At 36.9% G+C, this 18,175-nt stretch overlaps 2 protein-coding genes and 1 pseudogene across 2 annotated transcripts; 2 read left to right on the forward strand and 1 right to left on the reverse strand.

Annotated features, from left to right (window-relative positions):
• The first annotated feature begins 7,810 nt into the window (after positions 1 to 7,810).
• On the forward strand, positions 7,811 to 9,614 carry LOC107598697 (DNA-dependent protein kinase catalytic subunit-like). Its single transcript, XM_016290091.1, has 5 exons — positions 7,811 to 7,886; positions 8,015 to 8,215; positions 8,393 to 8,581; positions 8,821 to 8,960; positions 9,208 to 9,614. The coding sequence occupies exons 2-5, from the start codon at positions 8,030 to 8,032 to the stop codon at positions 9,320 to 9,322; spliced, it is 630 nt and encodes a 209-aa protein (XP_016145577.1). The 5' UTR covers positions 7,811 to 7,886; positions 8,015 to 8,029; the 3' UTR covers positions 9,323 to 9,614.
• A 351-nt stretch (positions 9,615 to 9,965) lies between these two features.
• LOC107598699 (GRB2-associated and regulator of MAPK protein 1) lies at positions 9,966 to 15,935 on the reverse strand. The gene is made up of 6 exons (XM_016290092.1): positions 15,592 to 15,935; positions 14,491 to 14,631; positions 13,772 to 13,902; positions 12,352 to 13,530; positions 11,269 to 11,438; positions 9,966 to 11,170 (listed from the first exon to the last, which is right to left on the reverse strand). The coding sequence occupies exons 1-6, from the start codon at positions 15,710 to 15,712 to the stop codon at positions 10,318 to 10,320; spliced, it is 2,595 nt and encodes an 864-aa protein (XP_016145578.1). The 5' UTR covers positions 15,713 to 15,935; the 3' UTR covers positions 9,966 to 10,317.
• Positions 15,936 to 16,995: 1,060 nt separating this feature from the next.
• Positions 16,996 to 18,175, forward strand: part of LOC107598715 (neutrophil cytosol factor 2-like) — a 16,576-nt pseudogene continuing 15,396 nt past the window's right edge.

Consider the following 18,175-nt stretch of genomic DNA (forward strand, 5'->3'; position numbering starts at 1 on the left):
AGGAATAACTCAGTAATAACACAGGAATAACACATTAAAAACACAGTAATAACACTGCAATAACACAGTAATAACGCAGTAATAAGAGGAATAACTCAGTAATAACACAGGAATAACACATTAATAACACAGGAATAACTCAGTAATAACACAGGAATAACACATTAATAACACTGCAATAACACTGCAATAACACAGTAATAACGCAGTTATAACACAGGAATAACAGGAATAACTCAGTAATAGCAGAAATAACACAGGAAATACACAGTAATAACACAGGAATAATTCAGTAATAAAACAGTAATAACACAGTAATAACGCAGTAATAACACAGAAATAATTCAGTAATAACACAGTAATAACATATTAATAACACATTAATAACAGGAATAATACAGGATAAACACAGCAATAACACAGAAATAACACAGGAATAATTCAGTAATCAAACAGGATTGACACAGTAATAACACAGTAATAACGCAGTAATAACACAGGACATACACAGTAATAACACAGGAATAATTCAGTAAAAACAGGAATAACACAATAATAACACAGTAATAACACAGCAATAACACAGTAATAACAAAGTAATAAACACAGGAATAATTCAGTAATAACACAGTAATAACACAGCAATATCACAGTAATAACAAAGTAATAAACACAGGAATAACACAGCAATAACACAGGAATAACACAGCAATAAACACAGGCATAACTCAGTAATAACACAGGAATAACACATTAATAACACTGTAATAACATTGCAATAACACAGTAATAACGCAGTTATAACTCAGAAATAATTCAGTAATAACTCAGTAATAGCAGAAATAACAGGAAATACACTAATAACACAGGAATAATTCAGTAATAAATCAGGAATAACAGTAATAACGCAGTAATAACACAGAAATAAGAGGAATAACTCTGTAATAACACAGGAATAATTCAGTAATAAAACAGGATTAACACAGTAATAACGCAGTAATAACACATGAATAACACATTAATAACACTGCAATAACACTGCAATAACACAGTAATAACGGGAATAATTCAGTAATAACACAGTAATAACACAGCAATAACACAGTAATAACAAAGTAATAAACACAGGAATAACACAGCATTAACACAGGAATAACACAGCAATAACACCGGAATGAACACAGGCATAACTCAGTAATAACACAGGAATAACACATTAATAACACTGTAATAACATTGCAATAACACAGTAATAACGCCGTTATAACACAGGAATAACAGGAATAACTCAGTAATAGCAGAAATAACAGGAAATACACTAATAACACAGGAATAATTCAGTAATAAAACAGGAATAACAGTAATAACGCAGTAATAACACAGAAATAAGAGGAATAACTCAGTAATAACACAGGAATGATTCAGTAATAAAAGAGGAATAACACAGGAATAACAGAAATAACACAGGAATAATTCAGTAAAACAGGAATAACACAATAATTACACAATAATAACGCGGTAATAACACATAAATAACTCAGCAACAATGCAGGAATAACCGTAATAACAAAGTAATAATGCAGTAATAACACAGAAATAATTCAGCAATAACACAGTAATAACATAGTAATAACGCATTAATAACACAGGAATAATACAAGATTAACAGTAATAACTCAGGATAAACACAGTAATAAGACAGAAATAACACAGGAATAATCAGTAAAAAAACAGGATTAACACAGTAATAACACAGTAATAACACAGTAATAACACAGAAATAACAGGAATAACACAGCAATAACACAGGACATACACAGTAATAACACAGGAATAATTCCATAATAAAACAGGAATAACACAATAATAACACAGTAATAGCACAGGAATAACACAGCAATAACACAGGAATAACACAGCAATAACACAGGAATGAACACAGGAATAACACAGGCATAACACAGTAATAACACAGGAATAACTCAGTAATAACACAGGAATAACACATTAAAAACACAGTAATAACACTGCAATAACACAGTAATAACGCAGTAATAAGAGGAATAACTCAGTAATAACACAGGAATGATTTAGTAATAAAACAGGAATAACACAGGAATAACATAGTAATAACAGAAATAACACAGGAATAATTCAGTAAAACAGGAATAACACAATAATTACACAATAATAATGCAGTAATAACACAGCAATAACTCAGTAACAATGCAGGAATAACAGTAATAACAAAGTAATACCACAGTAATAACTCAGAAATAATTCAGTAATAACACAGTAATAACATAGTAATAACGCATTAATAACACAGGAATAATACAGGATTAACAGTAATAACTCAGGATAAACAGTAATAACAGAAATAACACAGGAATAATTCAGTAATAAAACAGGATTAACACAGTAATAACACAGTAATAACACAGAAATAACAGGAATAACACAGTAATAACACAGGACATACACAGTAATAACACAGGAATAATTCCGTAATAAAACAGGAATAACACAATAATAACACAGTAATAACACATTAATAACACAGTAATAACAGGAATAACACAGTAATAACACAGGACATACACAGTAATAACACAGGAATAATTCCGTAATAAAACAGGAATAGCACAATAATAACAAAGTAATAAACACAGGAATAACACAGCAATAACACAGGAATGAACACAGGAATAACACAGGCATAACACAGGAATAACTCAGTAATAACACAGGAATAACACATTAATAACACAGTAATAACAGGAATAACACAGTAATAACAGGAATAACACAGTAATAACAGGAATAACACAGTAATAACAGGAATAACAAAGTAATAAACACAGGAATAACACAGCAATAACACAGGAATGAACACAGGAATAACACAGGCATAACACAGGAATAACTCAGGAATAACACAGGAATAACGCATTAATAACACAGGAATAACAGGAATAACTCAGTAATAGCAGAAATTACACAGGATATACACAGTAATAACAGGAATAACACAGTAATAACAGGAATAACAAAGTAATAAACACAGGAATAACACAGCAATAACACAGGAATGAACACAGGAATAACACAGGCATAACACAGGAATAACACAGGAATAACTCAGTAATAACACAGGAATAACACATTAATAACACAGTAATAACAAAGTAATAAACACAGGAATAACACAGCAATAACACAGGAATGAACACAGGAATAACACAGGCATAACACAGGAATAACACAGGAATAACTCAGGAATAACACAGGAATAACGCATTAATAACACAGGAATAACAGGAATAACTCAGTAATAGCAGAAATTACACAGGACATACACAGTAATAACACAGGAATAATTCCGTAATAAAACAGGAATAACACAATAATAACACAGTAATAACACAGTAATAACAAAGTAATAAACACAGGAATAACACAGCAATAACACAGGAATGAACACAGGAATAACACAGGCATAACACAGGAATAACACAGGAATAACTCAGTAATAACACAGGAATAACACATTAATAACACAGTAATAACAAAGTAATAAACACAGGAATAACACAGCAATAACACAGGAATGAACACAGGAATAACACAGGCATAACACAGGAATAACACAGGAATAACTCAGTAATAACACAGGAATAACGCATTAATAACACAGGAATAACAGGAATAACTCAGTAATAGCAGAAATTACACAGGACATACACAGGAATAACACAGGAATAATTCAGTAATAAAACAGAAACAACAGTAATAACGCAGTAATAACACAGAAATAAGAGGAATAACTCAGTAATAACACAGGAATAATTCAGTAATAAAACAGGAATAACACAGGAATAACAGTAATAACAGAAATAACAGGCATAATTCAGTAATGAAACAGGAATAACACAATAATTACACAGTAATAACACAGAAATAACTCAGTAACAATACAGAAATAACCCGTTAATAACACAGGAATAACATATTAATAACACAGTAATAACACAGCAATAACACAGTAATAACAGTAATAATACAGGAATAATTCAGTAATACAGGAATAACACAGAAATAACACAGGAATAACTCAGTAATAACAGAAATAACACAGGAATAACTCAGTAATAACACAGGAATAACACATTAATAACACAGGAATAACACATTAATAACACAGGAATAATACAGGAATAACACAAAAATAACACAGGAATAATTCAGTAATAAAACAGGAATAACACAATAATAACACAGTAATAACGCAGTTATAACTCAGAAATAATTCAGTAATAACACAGTAATAACGCAGTTATAACTCAGAAATAATTCAGTAATAACACAGTAATAACGCAGTTATAACTCAGAAATAATTCAGTAATAACACAGTAATAACGCAGTTATAACTCAGAAATAATTCAGTAATAACACAGTAATAACGCAGTTATAACTCAGAAATAATTCAGTAATAACACAGTAATAACGCAGTTATAACTCAGAAATAATTCAGTAATAACACAGTAATAACACAGGAATAATTCAGTAATAAAACAGGAATAACACAATAATAACACAGTAATAACACAGCAATAACACAGCAATATCAAAGTAATAAACACAGGAATAACACAGGAATAACACAGCAATAACACAGGAATGAACACAGGCATAGCTCAGTAATAACACAGGAATAACACATTAATAACACTGTAATAACATTGCAATAACACAGTAATAACGCAGTTATAACTCAGAAATAATTCAGTAATAACACAGTAATAACATAGTAATAACGCATTAATAACACAGGAATAATACAAGATTAACAGTAATAACTCAGGATAAACACAGTAATAACACAGAAATAACACAGGAATAATTCAGTAAAAAAACAGGATTAACACAGGAATAACACAGGAATAACTCAGTAATAGCAGAAATAACACAGCAATAACACAGGACATACACAGTAATAACACAGGAATAACATAGTAATAACAGTAATAACACAGGAATAATTCGGTAATAAAACAGGAATAACACAATAATTACACAATAATAATGCAGTAATAACACAGAAATAACTCAGTATCAATGCAGGAATAACAGTAATAACAACGTAATAACGCAGTAATAACACAGAAATAATTCAGTAACAACACAGTAATAAAATAGTAATAACGCATTAATAACACAGGAATAATACAGGATTAACACAGTAATAACAGAAATAACACAGGACATACACAGTAATAACACAGGAATAATTCAGTAATAAAACAGGACATACACAGTAATAACACAGTAATAACGCAGTAATAACACAGAAATAACAGGAATAACACAGTATTAACAGAAATAACACAGGACATACACAGTAATAACACAGGAATAACACAATAACACAGTAATAACGCAGTAATAAACACAGGAATAACCCATTAATAACACAGTAATAACACTGCAATAACACAGTAATAACGCAGTTATAACACAGGAATAACTCAGTAATAGCAGAAATAACAGGAAATACACAGTAATAACACAGGAATAATTCAGTAATAAAACAGGAATAACTGTAATAACGCAGTAATAACGCAGTAATAACACAGAAATAAGAGGAATAATTCAGTAATAAAACAGGAATAACACAATAATTACACAGTAATAACACAGAAATAACTCAATAACAATGCATGAATAACCCGTTAATAACACAGGAATAACACATTAATAACACAGTAATAACACAGCAATAACACAGTAATAATAGAAATTACACAGGAATAACATTAATAACACAGTGACAACAGCAATAACAGGAATAACAAAGTAATAACATAGGAATAACACAGAACTAACACATTAATAGCACAGAAATAACACAGGAATAACTCAGTGACAACAGACATAGCACAGTAATAACAGAAATAACTCAGGAATAACACAGGAATAACTCAGGAATAACTCAGTAATAACACAGTTATAACACAGGAATAATTCTGTAATAACACAGGAATAACACATTAATAACAGTAATAACAGAAATAACACAGGAATAACACAGTAATAACACAGGAATAACAAAGTAATAACACATTAATAACACCGTAATAACACAGAAATAACACATTAATAACACAGGAATAACTCAGTAATAGCATAGTTATAACACAGGAATAACTCAGTAATAAAACAGGAATAACACATTAATAACAGTAATAATACAGCAATAACACAGGAATAACACAGTAATAAACACAGGATTAACACAGTAATAACAATAAAGCAAAATACTTTTCACTCCACTACATTTCTATCAAGGTCCTCGAAGTAGAAAGTCGTTACTATGTAGCAGCTTTGAAAGTCAGTGGGTGATTTTTTTCTTCTCTAAAATGTGACTGTTTTTTTCAGACAGTTTATCAGTAATCACTCTTGGGGCTACATGAAGTGATTTCCCAGCATTTTTTGAACACTGCCCAGTTGCAAACGTGATATTTATTTACAACAATTCAATAATAAGTTAATATTGTGGTATATATTAGACACAATATTGTCTGATTTTGCTCAATTGTGTAGGTGAAAATATTACCTATAAAGCCACAGAAGAACTGTTGTGCATCTCCTAATAAAACACAATAGGTGTTGGACTTCAAGCAGCACTGCACAGACCATTCTGTGTGTGATATCAAAGTACCACTAGAGTGATTAGACAGCATTTAAAAAAAACATTTTTTTGATGTCAAATAGGTCTTGCTGTTTTGCTTTTTTGTTAAAGCAGTGTTGCTGTTGTAAAGTTATACAGCTACAGTTGTGTTGCTGGGTTTTACAGCAGGATTGATTTTTTTTCTTTCTTATCACTCAGTATTTACAGGATTTCACTGTCCACTCTGTTCAAATGTGATTGAATGGCTACACATAGATGTGTGCACACTGTCAGAGCTGTGTGAGATCACTACCATCCTGCTTTTGTGGGGGTGGGTAGGGGTGTTAATTTTTTCCCCCATAGGTTTTTAACATTCTAAAAGCTCTTTATTACAAAGATACTACAAGCTAGTAGGTGTAATGTATTCTAAGTTGCATCAGAAGCATTGCAAGTATTACGTACAACAATAAAACAGTGCATTGACATAAATAAGGAAATTTACTTTTGGTACTTCTGTACTTTTACTTAAGTAAAAGTACTTCTGTATTTCTTTACAACTTTTACTTGTAATGGAGTAATATTTGACCAGCAGTATCTGTACTTTCACTTAAGTAATGGAGTTGAGTACTTTGTCCGCCTCTGGCAGGTACTAGGATGGGCTTCTCATGACTCAACTTGTGTTCTGGCCTGTCTTTAACTGGTCTTTTGGGGTCTTTAATGTATGCTGGTGTTTACAGGATTGGCCTGATGGAGTGGATGGAGAACACCTGCACTCTGAAAGACTTCCTCTCCAGCAGAAGGACTGAACAGGAGCAGAGGACAATCACAAAGTGAATATTTATTCCTTATTCCAGCTAATAAAACAAATCATCATGCAGAGTTTCTGCTTTCATACCTTGCATTGAGTGCATCAAGCATTACTTTGGTTTAATGCATTTTAGGCCCAATGAGTTCTATGATGACTGGGTCAGTAAAGTTGCTGGGAAGGTGGACAGCATTAGACGATATGCTGAACTGTACAAGTTATCACTTTGTTTTATAACTTGTCAAGGGTCAGTGACTCAGCATTCTACAATGGCTTTAGAACATGTACTGTATAAATAATATTAATACTTATTAATACATTTACACTTGATTCCCTACAGGAAAGCAAAATGTGTGGCACTGTGAACAACTTTAGGAGAATTGAGCAGATGGTTCCTAATGACTTGTTAAAGTATGCCAGCATTTCTCTTTGCATTATACATCGCAGTATTTTAATTTTATGATAATCATATAGTAATTCATTGATGATGTTTGTTCATTCTAAAAGGAATTAATGATGGCATGAATGCTTGTTTTCAGGCGTGCTTTGTGAGGATGAGTACCACACCTGAAGCTTTTCTTTCACTAAGGTCACATTTCAGCAGCTCTCATGCTGTGCTCTGCATCAGTCACTGGATTCTGGGCATTGGTGATCGGCATCTCTCTAACTTCATGATTAACACAGAGACTGGTGGTATGATCGGCATCGACTTCGGTCATGCTTTTGGATCAGCCACACAGGTGGGCTTTTTGTCTGGTATTCAGTAGTTTGTTTGACTGACCGTTCAATGATTCTGTAAGGTGACAAGTACAGGTACAAACAGTTGCTGTACCAATTTAGACACAAGTTTGATGAACAGCTTGACTTGATTTAATTAAGAGTTAAGAACAATAACCTGTCTTACATGTTGCATGTAGTTCCTCCCAGTGCCTGAACTGATGCCATTTAGGCTGACACGGCAGTTTATAAACTTGATGCGACCCATGGCAGAGTCTGGTCTCATCCAGAGTGTGATGGTACACTCATCACGTGCCTTCAGAGATGACCCAGACCTGCTGCTCAACACCATGGGTGTGTTTGTGAAGGAGCCTTCACTCGACTGGAAGGTAGAAGAACTCAAAGCAGATTATAACCATGCAAACAGAAACAAATAGCTTGCTTTCCTTTATTGCCACATACATGTAGCCCTCAATGTAATCATCAAAGTGATCTGCCCTCATTGTAGACCTGTTTAACATTTTCCATTTTTCCCCACCTAAGAATTGAGGCTTAGACATCGAGTCATTATCAAAGAGACAGGCTAACTGAATTGTGAAAGACAACGGCACTATTTCTCATGTTACAGAACTTTGAGCTGAGGCAGCTGAAGAAAAGAGGTACCTGGACAGAGAGTGTGACCACCAAAAAAATAAACTGGTTCCCTCTACAGAAGGTCAACTTTGCTTGCCGGAAGCTAGAGGGAGCCAATCCCTCGGTTATAACAAGGTAGGTAGATCCAACCACACAACTCTCATTTTTGTGGATTTCTGGCAAATATACATGACCATTTAACACTTACATTGGCAGCATATCATGATCATTTGTAATTAAGTTCAACCACTTGCATTAAATGAATATAGTTTTTTTCCTAATTCTTGTGAAGACTTCAGAATAGTTTTACGGATGACAAAACATACCAGTTGTAATTTCCAGAAAACACATTTCTAACCATGTTGGTTTGTTGATGTTTTAGTGAGGAGCTCTGTCTTGGATTTGAGAAGACCCCAGAATATAAGGAAATGTTGACTGTTGCCCGAGGCGAGAAAAAGAGCACAACATACGAGCTCGACACAATGAGAAAGACCTGAGTGTTGAAGATCAGGTAGACTGCTTGCTCGATCAGGCAACAGACCCCAATATACTGGGCAGGGTGTGAATAGGCTGGGAACCATGGGTTTGAACCAAATAGTGGGTAACAATGAAACAAGTTCATGTGTTTTTTTTTTCAACCCCTTTTTCAAAGTGTGAAGACCAGGCTTTCAAAACCACAACTGCTGTCATATGACACGGTTTTGTAGTAATGTTCTGCTAGATACTATAGATTTAACTAAACAGACCTTGCGTTGATAAACTCAACAACACAGTTGTGAAAACTGTACAACACAGTTGTCATATTCCATTGCACTGCTTTGAAGGAAACTAGTCATCAAATAAAGCATGTATACATGTCAAAATTGTCATACTTAAGTATACAAAGTCAACGTAATCTGATATGAAATTGTTGACTCTTCATCCTCTCCACTTTTATTTTTGGACACATCAGCCTTCATTAATCACTAGTGTAAAGATTATGTTGCTGGGAGCATTTTCATCTAAAGTGAGCTAGTGTGATTACCACCGTGTTTGGTGTCACAACTTGGTAAAGGATAGCTTAATTTGAATAAGGTGCAAATATTATTTCTCAAAATGATAAACCAAAAAAGATTTGTTCAAGTAATAAAAACCACCTAATCAAGTCAATCATCTTTATTGATCAACAACCAAAGAAACGTAGGCCACAGTTTGGGTCAAAATATCTTCAGGTTTTTCAAAGGCTTTGGGTTTGAGCAAATAAAAGTCTGTTGAGCAGGTACCATAAGGTCAGAGATTACATAGATGGGTACAGGTTAATACACAAAGCAATTAATATATAGATTTATATACACATGTATATATTAAACAAAATGGCTATTAAAATCATTACAAGACTGCATAGCATTGAGATACAAAACTGTCTAATGCAATACTGAAGGCCAATATTTACGGCTGCATCGCTCCAGCACGTTGCATGTGTTTTGCTCTGGACTGACTTGCTTGTTCAGCCTTACATTTTGGGCCTCCAGCCATTTATAAACTGCATGAGTTTCTTCACTTGAAGTTTGCTTAGCTTAAAGTCTTCTGACAGAATCTCCTCGGTTAGCTGCAGGAGCAAATTTCCATCTATTTTTTCTTGCACAAACAAAGAGACAACATCATCTGACATACCAATGAACCGTAGTGACTTAGAAACCTCCTCAATGGAGATACCTGATAGATTGCTTGGTGGTTGCCAAGACAACCCTGTAGCTACAGGATACGAAATGGGAAACACATCTGTAGTGCCGTGATGCGGTCGATCGAGCGAGCAGCTTTTGGACTCAAGTTCCAGAGCATCCACATCAGTTGTGACTGTAGTAGCGGGATCTGCATCTTTCTTTGTATCGTTACATTTATGGGGTCTTGGAGGCAAGATAGGGCAGGACTGGTTTTGCTTAGTGTTACATTCCTCTGTGGATTTGTCTCTGCACATTTCCATGGTGTAGCTGGTGGATTTGGTGCAAAACTGGGCAGACTGGGAAATCTGTTGAGCCTTGGAGGCCGAAGCGCCCCCCTCACCATTTGCTCGCCTGTTGAAGTCTAACAAACCTGAGGGACAAGCCTTAGGAGTACCAGGGGTCTTCTTCCGAGGATAACTAGAATAACTCCGGCAGTGGATCGTCGGGAAGTCCTCACCTTTATACGAGTCTGCACCATAGAAATCGTTTGGCCAGGAAAGGCGGGAGAAAGAGGCATTGACCGAAGGATTGAGGCAAGGGTGAGGCTTGGAGCCTTTACTGGCATCTGGTCTGATCCAGTTACATGGGTAACATGCATGGTTCTGATCATCTGACTCACTCTGAGACTCACCCTCTCCACCTCTATTGAGGGAAGGAAGAAGAGGATCGTTCAGTCATAAGTAGCGCAGTTCACATAAAACCAATATCCATTTTGTCAATCAAAACAATGCATAACTCACATGTGGTGTAAGCCGGATGAATAATAGGATAGTGTTGGGCTTGGGGAGCGGGTTTCTGTCTGATGTGGCTTGGCAGGAGGGTATGGCGCTGTGGCACTGCTTGAGCCTGCCTGCTTGGAGCTCCGCGGTGGAATCGGTGGAGCATTCAACAACCGGCACTCCTCCTTCACCTGCAAAGGCAACAACAACAAAAAAACGGTATGGCTCTAGAAATGTGAATATTACAATTACTTTATTGGGGGAGTGAATGAACAGATACAGATTTCTTGACAGGCTGTGCAAATTGATCAAATAGACCTTGAAAACATACGAAATGTAACCTTTACTCCTACTTGGAAAATAATTAGACCTGTAGTGACTGACCAACAGAGTACACAAATAAGTCACTATGTAAGTCCAGAATAAACTTTGCCCCATCTGAGAGTGGAAAACAGACAAATAACCTTAAAATCATGGATTTTTTTTTAAATCTGGAGAATCAATGAATGAGGATTTCTACAAACACTTTAATGTAAACTTGATATCAGGGTTCCCATTCGAGCAGTAGTTCAAGCAGTGATTCTTCCAGTAGTGTGAGTTTTACTGGTTAAGGATTTTAAAAAATAATTTTGATTCAGAATATTAAGATTCATCTAGTATAAATGAACTCACAGCTTCAGACTTTGGAGGCACCGGAGGTGGAGGTAGATTGGCATCTGCACCAAGCAAGGCGTTTGTGGGGCCTGCTGTGGGGTATGGCAGTACAGTCGTGCAGCCAGAGACAGTCGAATTTCGGACCCCCTCGATGTGGTCTAGCACAGATCCAGCGTTCTTAACTTGATCCAACCAAAGCTCCTCGTACGGCACGTCTGGTTTAAGGGAGCCAGAAGAACTCTCCTGCAGCTCAGGGAACAGATAAAAATCTGGAGAATCAATGAATGAGGATTTCTACAAACACTTTAATGTAAACTTGATATCAGGGTTCCCATTCGAGCAGTAGTTCAAGCAGTGATTCTTCCAGTAGTGTGAGTTTTACTGGTTAAGGATTTTTAAAAATAATTTTGATTCAGAATATTAAGATTCATCTAGTATAAATGAACTCACAGCTTCAGACTTTGGAGGCACCGGAGGTGGAGGTAGATTGGCATCTGCACCAAGCAAGGCGTTTGTGGGGCCTGCTGTGGGGTATGGCAGTACAGTCGTGCAGCCAGAGACAGTTGAATTTTGGACACCCTCGATGTGGTCTAGCACACATCCAGGGTTCTTAACATGATCCAACCAAAGTTCCTCGTATGGCACATCTGGTTTAAGGGAGCCAGAAGAACTCTCCTGCAGCTCAGGGAACAGATAATCTGCATCCGGAGGTTCTGCTGGCACACAATCTCCACATAAGCTAACGCAACCCTGAAGATTCACCTCGCTGTTCCCATGGAGATTGTTACCGTAGACACAGACAGACAGGCGATGAAATGACTGTGTGAGCTCATCTCGGGCTGAGCTTAGAGAACTTGGCAAATTCACATGCGAGGGGCAGCCATCGCTTTCGCTGCGGTTGCAGATGGCACTCCCACTTCCTGTTCCACCTGCGCTACTTTTTTTCGGGCTTTTGCCATCCTCAATCCAATCCACCCGCACATCACGGACTGCCCTAGAGTAGTCGTCAATGTCGAACTGCTCCTGGCAGTAAGCAAACCAGCGGTGGACCACAGTCTCCAGCCAGGCTTCTCCTTGAAGCAGCCCTTCAGGCACCAGTAGACGAGGCAGTGCTGTGGACACGTGCAAAGGGAAGTGCACTGGCAGTAATTTGTTCGAACGTAATGCACAACACACCACCACTGTCTTGGTCTGGATGTTGACCAGCTTGTATCGGTGGCCTTCACGGATCAAATGGAGGTCATGCGGATTACGTGGCGGGCTGCTGGGCACCATGACATTCACAGGTAACCTGGTCTTCTCCACAATTGTGCGAATAGTGTGTTCTCCTTCCTGCATCTGTAGCTCCAGTGGGGAGCAGGTACTGAAGCGACCGCGGCACTGGAAAGGCAGGCTGATGCTCTCGTTGGTGCGGTGGTTCATGCAGATAAGGCAGGGCATCTTTCCGCGGCCATGCTTACTGATGGAGTTAAGCTTGCCGATGCGTTTGAAGATTGTGTTGAGGCGTGACTTTTCTCTTGATGTTTTGGCATAGAGGATCTCAGCCTGGCCCATTAGTGTCAGCTCATCCCCAGTGCTCAGCGTGATGTTGTACACTTCCATGTCCTCATTGGATTCTCCTGACGCCATCTGGGAGAATGAAGAAAGCAATTTGAACAGCTAAACTAAAAATGTATTCTAAATAATGCAAGTATTACAGAAGACCTTGGACTGCTATAAATTTTTAAATGTTGAATAGATATTTCACATTACACACACAATGCCTGAGAACCATTCTGATTAAGGCATATTAGGTTATACCAATACTAAGATACATTAGTGCAGGGGGTCTAAATCAAAAACAGTGCCTGCTGCAAGCACAAAACCAGACCTTGACATTGAAGGTTATTTCCTCCATGACATAAACTCGCTCAGGGAATGCTTTGGCCACCTCCTCCACGCTGTTAAAGTACTGGACTGGCTCCTTAATGTCCCTGTCCTGCTCCAGCAGCTTAAACTGGCCTGTAACAAACAGCAAACAGAGCAATTTTGTAACCTCATGACATCATTGCCATGCTTTCATATTATATATACATTACTTTAAAAAAAAAAAGAAAGTAAAATATACATCATTTCATGTAGATGTTGTTTGGCCATTTCAGTTCAAAGTAAAGAAATAAAAGTAATTATTTCAATTTGGGCACGTTGAACTGAAAAAAAAAAAAAAAAACTTTTTGCCAAATTATCTAAAAATGCTGCAACAGTGCAATAAGTACATAAAATAGACAGTTTGCTAGGTCTGTGTGAACTAAATCCAAATTCAAAGGAAGGTCTTTTTTCCTTAAGTGGCCAACTGGACCCTCTCCATAGCCAGAGGAATGTCAATTATGAAGAGACCAATTAGCTAATGCACTCCAACTAAAAGCAGATGGGAAATACAGCAGCACATTTTTGCTACTTCTGTTTTAATAAGTAGCAAGAAAACAGTGAATCTTAGCAGACTAACTTTTCTTTCTTTTGCCTTCTTTTTGAAAATACATAGTGTCAGAAAGAACTAAAAACATTTCTAGATACAGTACATGCTGCACTACAACAACTGAGTGGCCTTACCCTCATAATGGACAGGGATCTCGATTTTCGGTCCGATGACATAATGGCCCTCCTCTAGGCTATGGGCGGTAATTGTGGTCCATTGCCGGCATGAATGAATCAAGAGGTAGTCATTTTCTCTCAGCCCTTCCACCGATTCCCCTGAGGCGAAACAATATCACATCAGTGTGGAACAGTGACCTTAATAGTGTAATTTTGTAAAGATATATGAAAATCATACAACGGTGCAAAAAAAAAAAAAATTACAGTTAAGTGGTGCTTAAAGGTATAACTGTCAGCCCACTCCAAAACTGATTTCAAATAACATGAAGGGCATAACTGACTCATTTATATACTGACAATATTGTAAGTAGAGCAATCACAAACTAATATGAGAGGTCAGATGGGTGTTGTGTCTGCTGTACCCAGTGAGCCCTCATAAGAGTTCAGTTAAGAGTCTAATGATAGTGTCCCAGTTCCCATAATGATAAAGATCTAGTTCCCCTGACATTATGACTTCCTCCATCTTTGCGCAGAGCACAGAGCTCAGCTCACACACAACAGCACTTACATTGCAATCACTTTATAATAAAGCAGTGATTAACAAACAACTCCGTTAAGTTATCAGACTAGTATATTAATCGTGCTTTACGCATAGAATTTCTCGAGTATAAGTTTCTTTCTAAAGTTTCAGAATTGAGGGTGTTACGGGGATCGCGGTCTAGTTAGAAAAATCAAAGAGGTTTTTAATCGATGATATACATTAAATGTTATGAGGCCGGTGTTTGACTGCCTGGAGTCTGTTATTTAACTCTCTGGCCTCTAGCTCGTTTGCGTTAGCTTGCTAACATCTATGCATCTCTTTTTCGCGTTTTATTTGGCTGTTTGGTCTGTATCCGAGTCAGAACAACTACAAAATGCATAACTTTTGATGTCGACTGTGTAAGTTATGTCAGTAAAGCCCTCCATTCAGGTATTCCGCTGAATGTGTTCATGGAGTGAAGGGTCGCGTTAGCTTAGCGCGCAAAGCGCTAATTATTGGAATTCCACAGGAGCGCAACCGCCCACGCGCAGCTGCCGCCGCTGCTACACAACACCAACACAACTCAGAACAAACCTTACCGCTGTCCAACTTTACAATCTGTGGTAGTCTGTGGGCACTAACAAGTCTATCCAAGGGTAGTGTCGTCGTACTCCATGTTACATCTTTCAAACTGTTGTAGAGCATTAATCCAAGGTCCATGTTAGCTTGCTAACATCAGCACGTTACCCCACCGCAGCATGCATCTGCAGTGAAGAATGGCTCTTTCATGGAGAAAGCTTCGTTAGATGTCCTTTTGTTTACTCAAAGGCAGTCGTGGATTGAAAGTGAAGCCATGTCAGCCGATTGTCTATTTACACTGACAGGAAATGCCATGAATCCCAACCGTAGCGATCTCGGAGCTGGAGTGGCTATTTCCTCTTCCCTGTAGCTCCAGCGGTTGCTCGGGCAACCAGCGCCATAATAGCTGTACCTTGTTTTTTTTAACTGACTTTTCAAAAGACATTTAACAAACAACGTAAATACACACGCAATTTTTTTTCTTTCGTACATTTTATAGATTTAAATCAAATTCAAGGTCTGTTTGGAAATGAACAAAATGTTTGAATCACTCACAAATCTCCTCTGCAAACTTATAACTTAGAGAGGCGCACCTCTGCTGAGGGGTTAAGAGTGTAATACAAAACAAGACTTTTAATTTCAAAAAAGTATTCATAGATGTGTACTTCTCTGAACTGGACTCAAATATCACCAACACAAAAGTATCATGCTCTTTTGGACATAGTATCACGCTGACCATAATGTTTTGTTTTGTTCTGTTTTCCTTGCCTTCCTGAAAAGTCAAGCTACCATAGAAAGACGTTTAGGATAGTGATGAAAAGAAATGGAAGGAATTGAACACAAATCAATATACAGATGATCTCATCACCCACATTTTAAAATTCAGTGCTTGCTTGTGTACTGATGTCAAGAACATTGCATTGATTAAATGACCTTGCAGAGTGACTAAAAGTGAATTCAGCTGAATGATAAGTGATTGTGAACATCATAGGAGCCTGTAGGGAAATAATGTGATTGTCTTTATTTGGAATATGGTGATGAAGGACATTCCAGTTGCTGTACACAGAGCATGTGAACCTCTTTTTTGGTAAATACTTAACCTTAATCAGAAAGTGATGTCTATTCAAACTTGACCCTGGTTTTTAGGAAAGGTTGTTTTTTTTCAGGCACTGCAATACCATGTAAATACTAAAATACATTGGTAATAATTTAGCACCATGGTATGCATGAGGGTATCATGCATGTTTTTACCATTTGATACAATCATGATGCCACAGCACTTTTTTGTAAGATGTGTAATATGTGCTTCACACCTAAAAGCAACTAATAAAATAAGATTTTGTTAGAAAAAAAAATCCTTTAATAATAATTATGCTTTACTAACACCAAAAAAGTGAACTTACTCAATGGGCAAGTGAGGAAGCAAGAAATAAAGAAGCAAGTGACATATGGAGCTGATCACGTCCTCTCTCTCAGAGCATGGGCTGGGCCTATTCTCTAAGAAAAGTTTCAGATTGCCTCTGCTGGGCTCACAACAGAGAGCAACAGTGTTCATTTGTTCATTGCTAATAGTCTTCTGAGGAAGCATGTCATTTGTAAGCACTCTCCGTCAGTGGGACAAGGCCGTGGCTTGTGTGGAGCAAAGAGACCCAGACTCTGCTCTCAGGATATTCCTCAACATCGAGGAGAAAAGCTCCAAGATCTTCTTCAACATTGGCTGTCTTTATTTAAACAACAGTGAGTTAGATGAAGCTGAAAAGGTACGGTTACATGGCAGATTCTGTGTTTTATGCTACTTAAGAAACAGTACATTTAAATAAGGTATTTTCTTTACTACTATGCTCTTTGAATTATGATTTGACAATGTTTTTGCTTTTTTTTAAAAAGCTTGTGGCTGTAAAAAGGAAGTAAAAGTGGTTTCACTCTTTATGGGGAAATTTATTCCTGTTATACATCTGAAGGCATTTGACAGAAGTATTGGCAAAGATGAGCACCTGCCTGCTACCTTTTTTCAGAGACAAGTTACATTCTACAAAAAGGAAAGGTAAAGCCATTACCATCTCTTCATTAAGAAATATTTTACGCCACTCAGATAATTCAAGTGTTCTTATAGAGGGGACTACAAAACGCCACATACAGGTGCATCGCAATAAATTAGAATGTCGTGGAAAAGTTCATTTATTCCAGCAATTCAACTCAAATTGTGAAACTTGTGTATTAAATAAATTCAATGCACACAGACTAAAGTAGTTTAAGTCTTTGGTTCTTTTAATTGTGATGATTTTGGCTCACATTTAACAAAAACCCACCAATTCACTATCTCAACAAATTAGAATATGGTGACATGCCAATCAGCTAATCAACTCAAAACACCTGCAAAGGTTTCCTGAGCCTTCAAAATGGTCTCTCAGTTTGGTTCACTAAGCTACACAATCATGGGGAAGACTGCTGATCTGACAGTTGTCCAGAAGACAATCATTGACACCCTTCACAAGGAGGGTAACCCACAAACATTCATTGCCAAAGAAGCTGGCTGTTCACAGAGTGCTGTATCCAAGCATGTTAAATGAAAGTTGAGTGGAAGGAAAAAGTGTGAAAGAAAAA

This window comes from Sinocyclocheilus grahami, unplaced genomic scaffold (assembly GCF_001515645.1).
Source record: "Sinocyclocheilus grahami isolate Dianchi unplaced genomic scaffold, SAMN03320097.WGS_v1.1 scaffold254.1, whole genome shotgun sequence".
NCBI classification, from domain to species: Eukaryota; Metazoa; Chordata; class Actinopteri; order Cypriniformes; family Cyprinidae; genus Sinocyclocheilus; species Sinocyclocheilus grahami.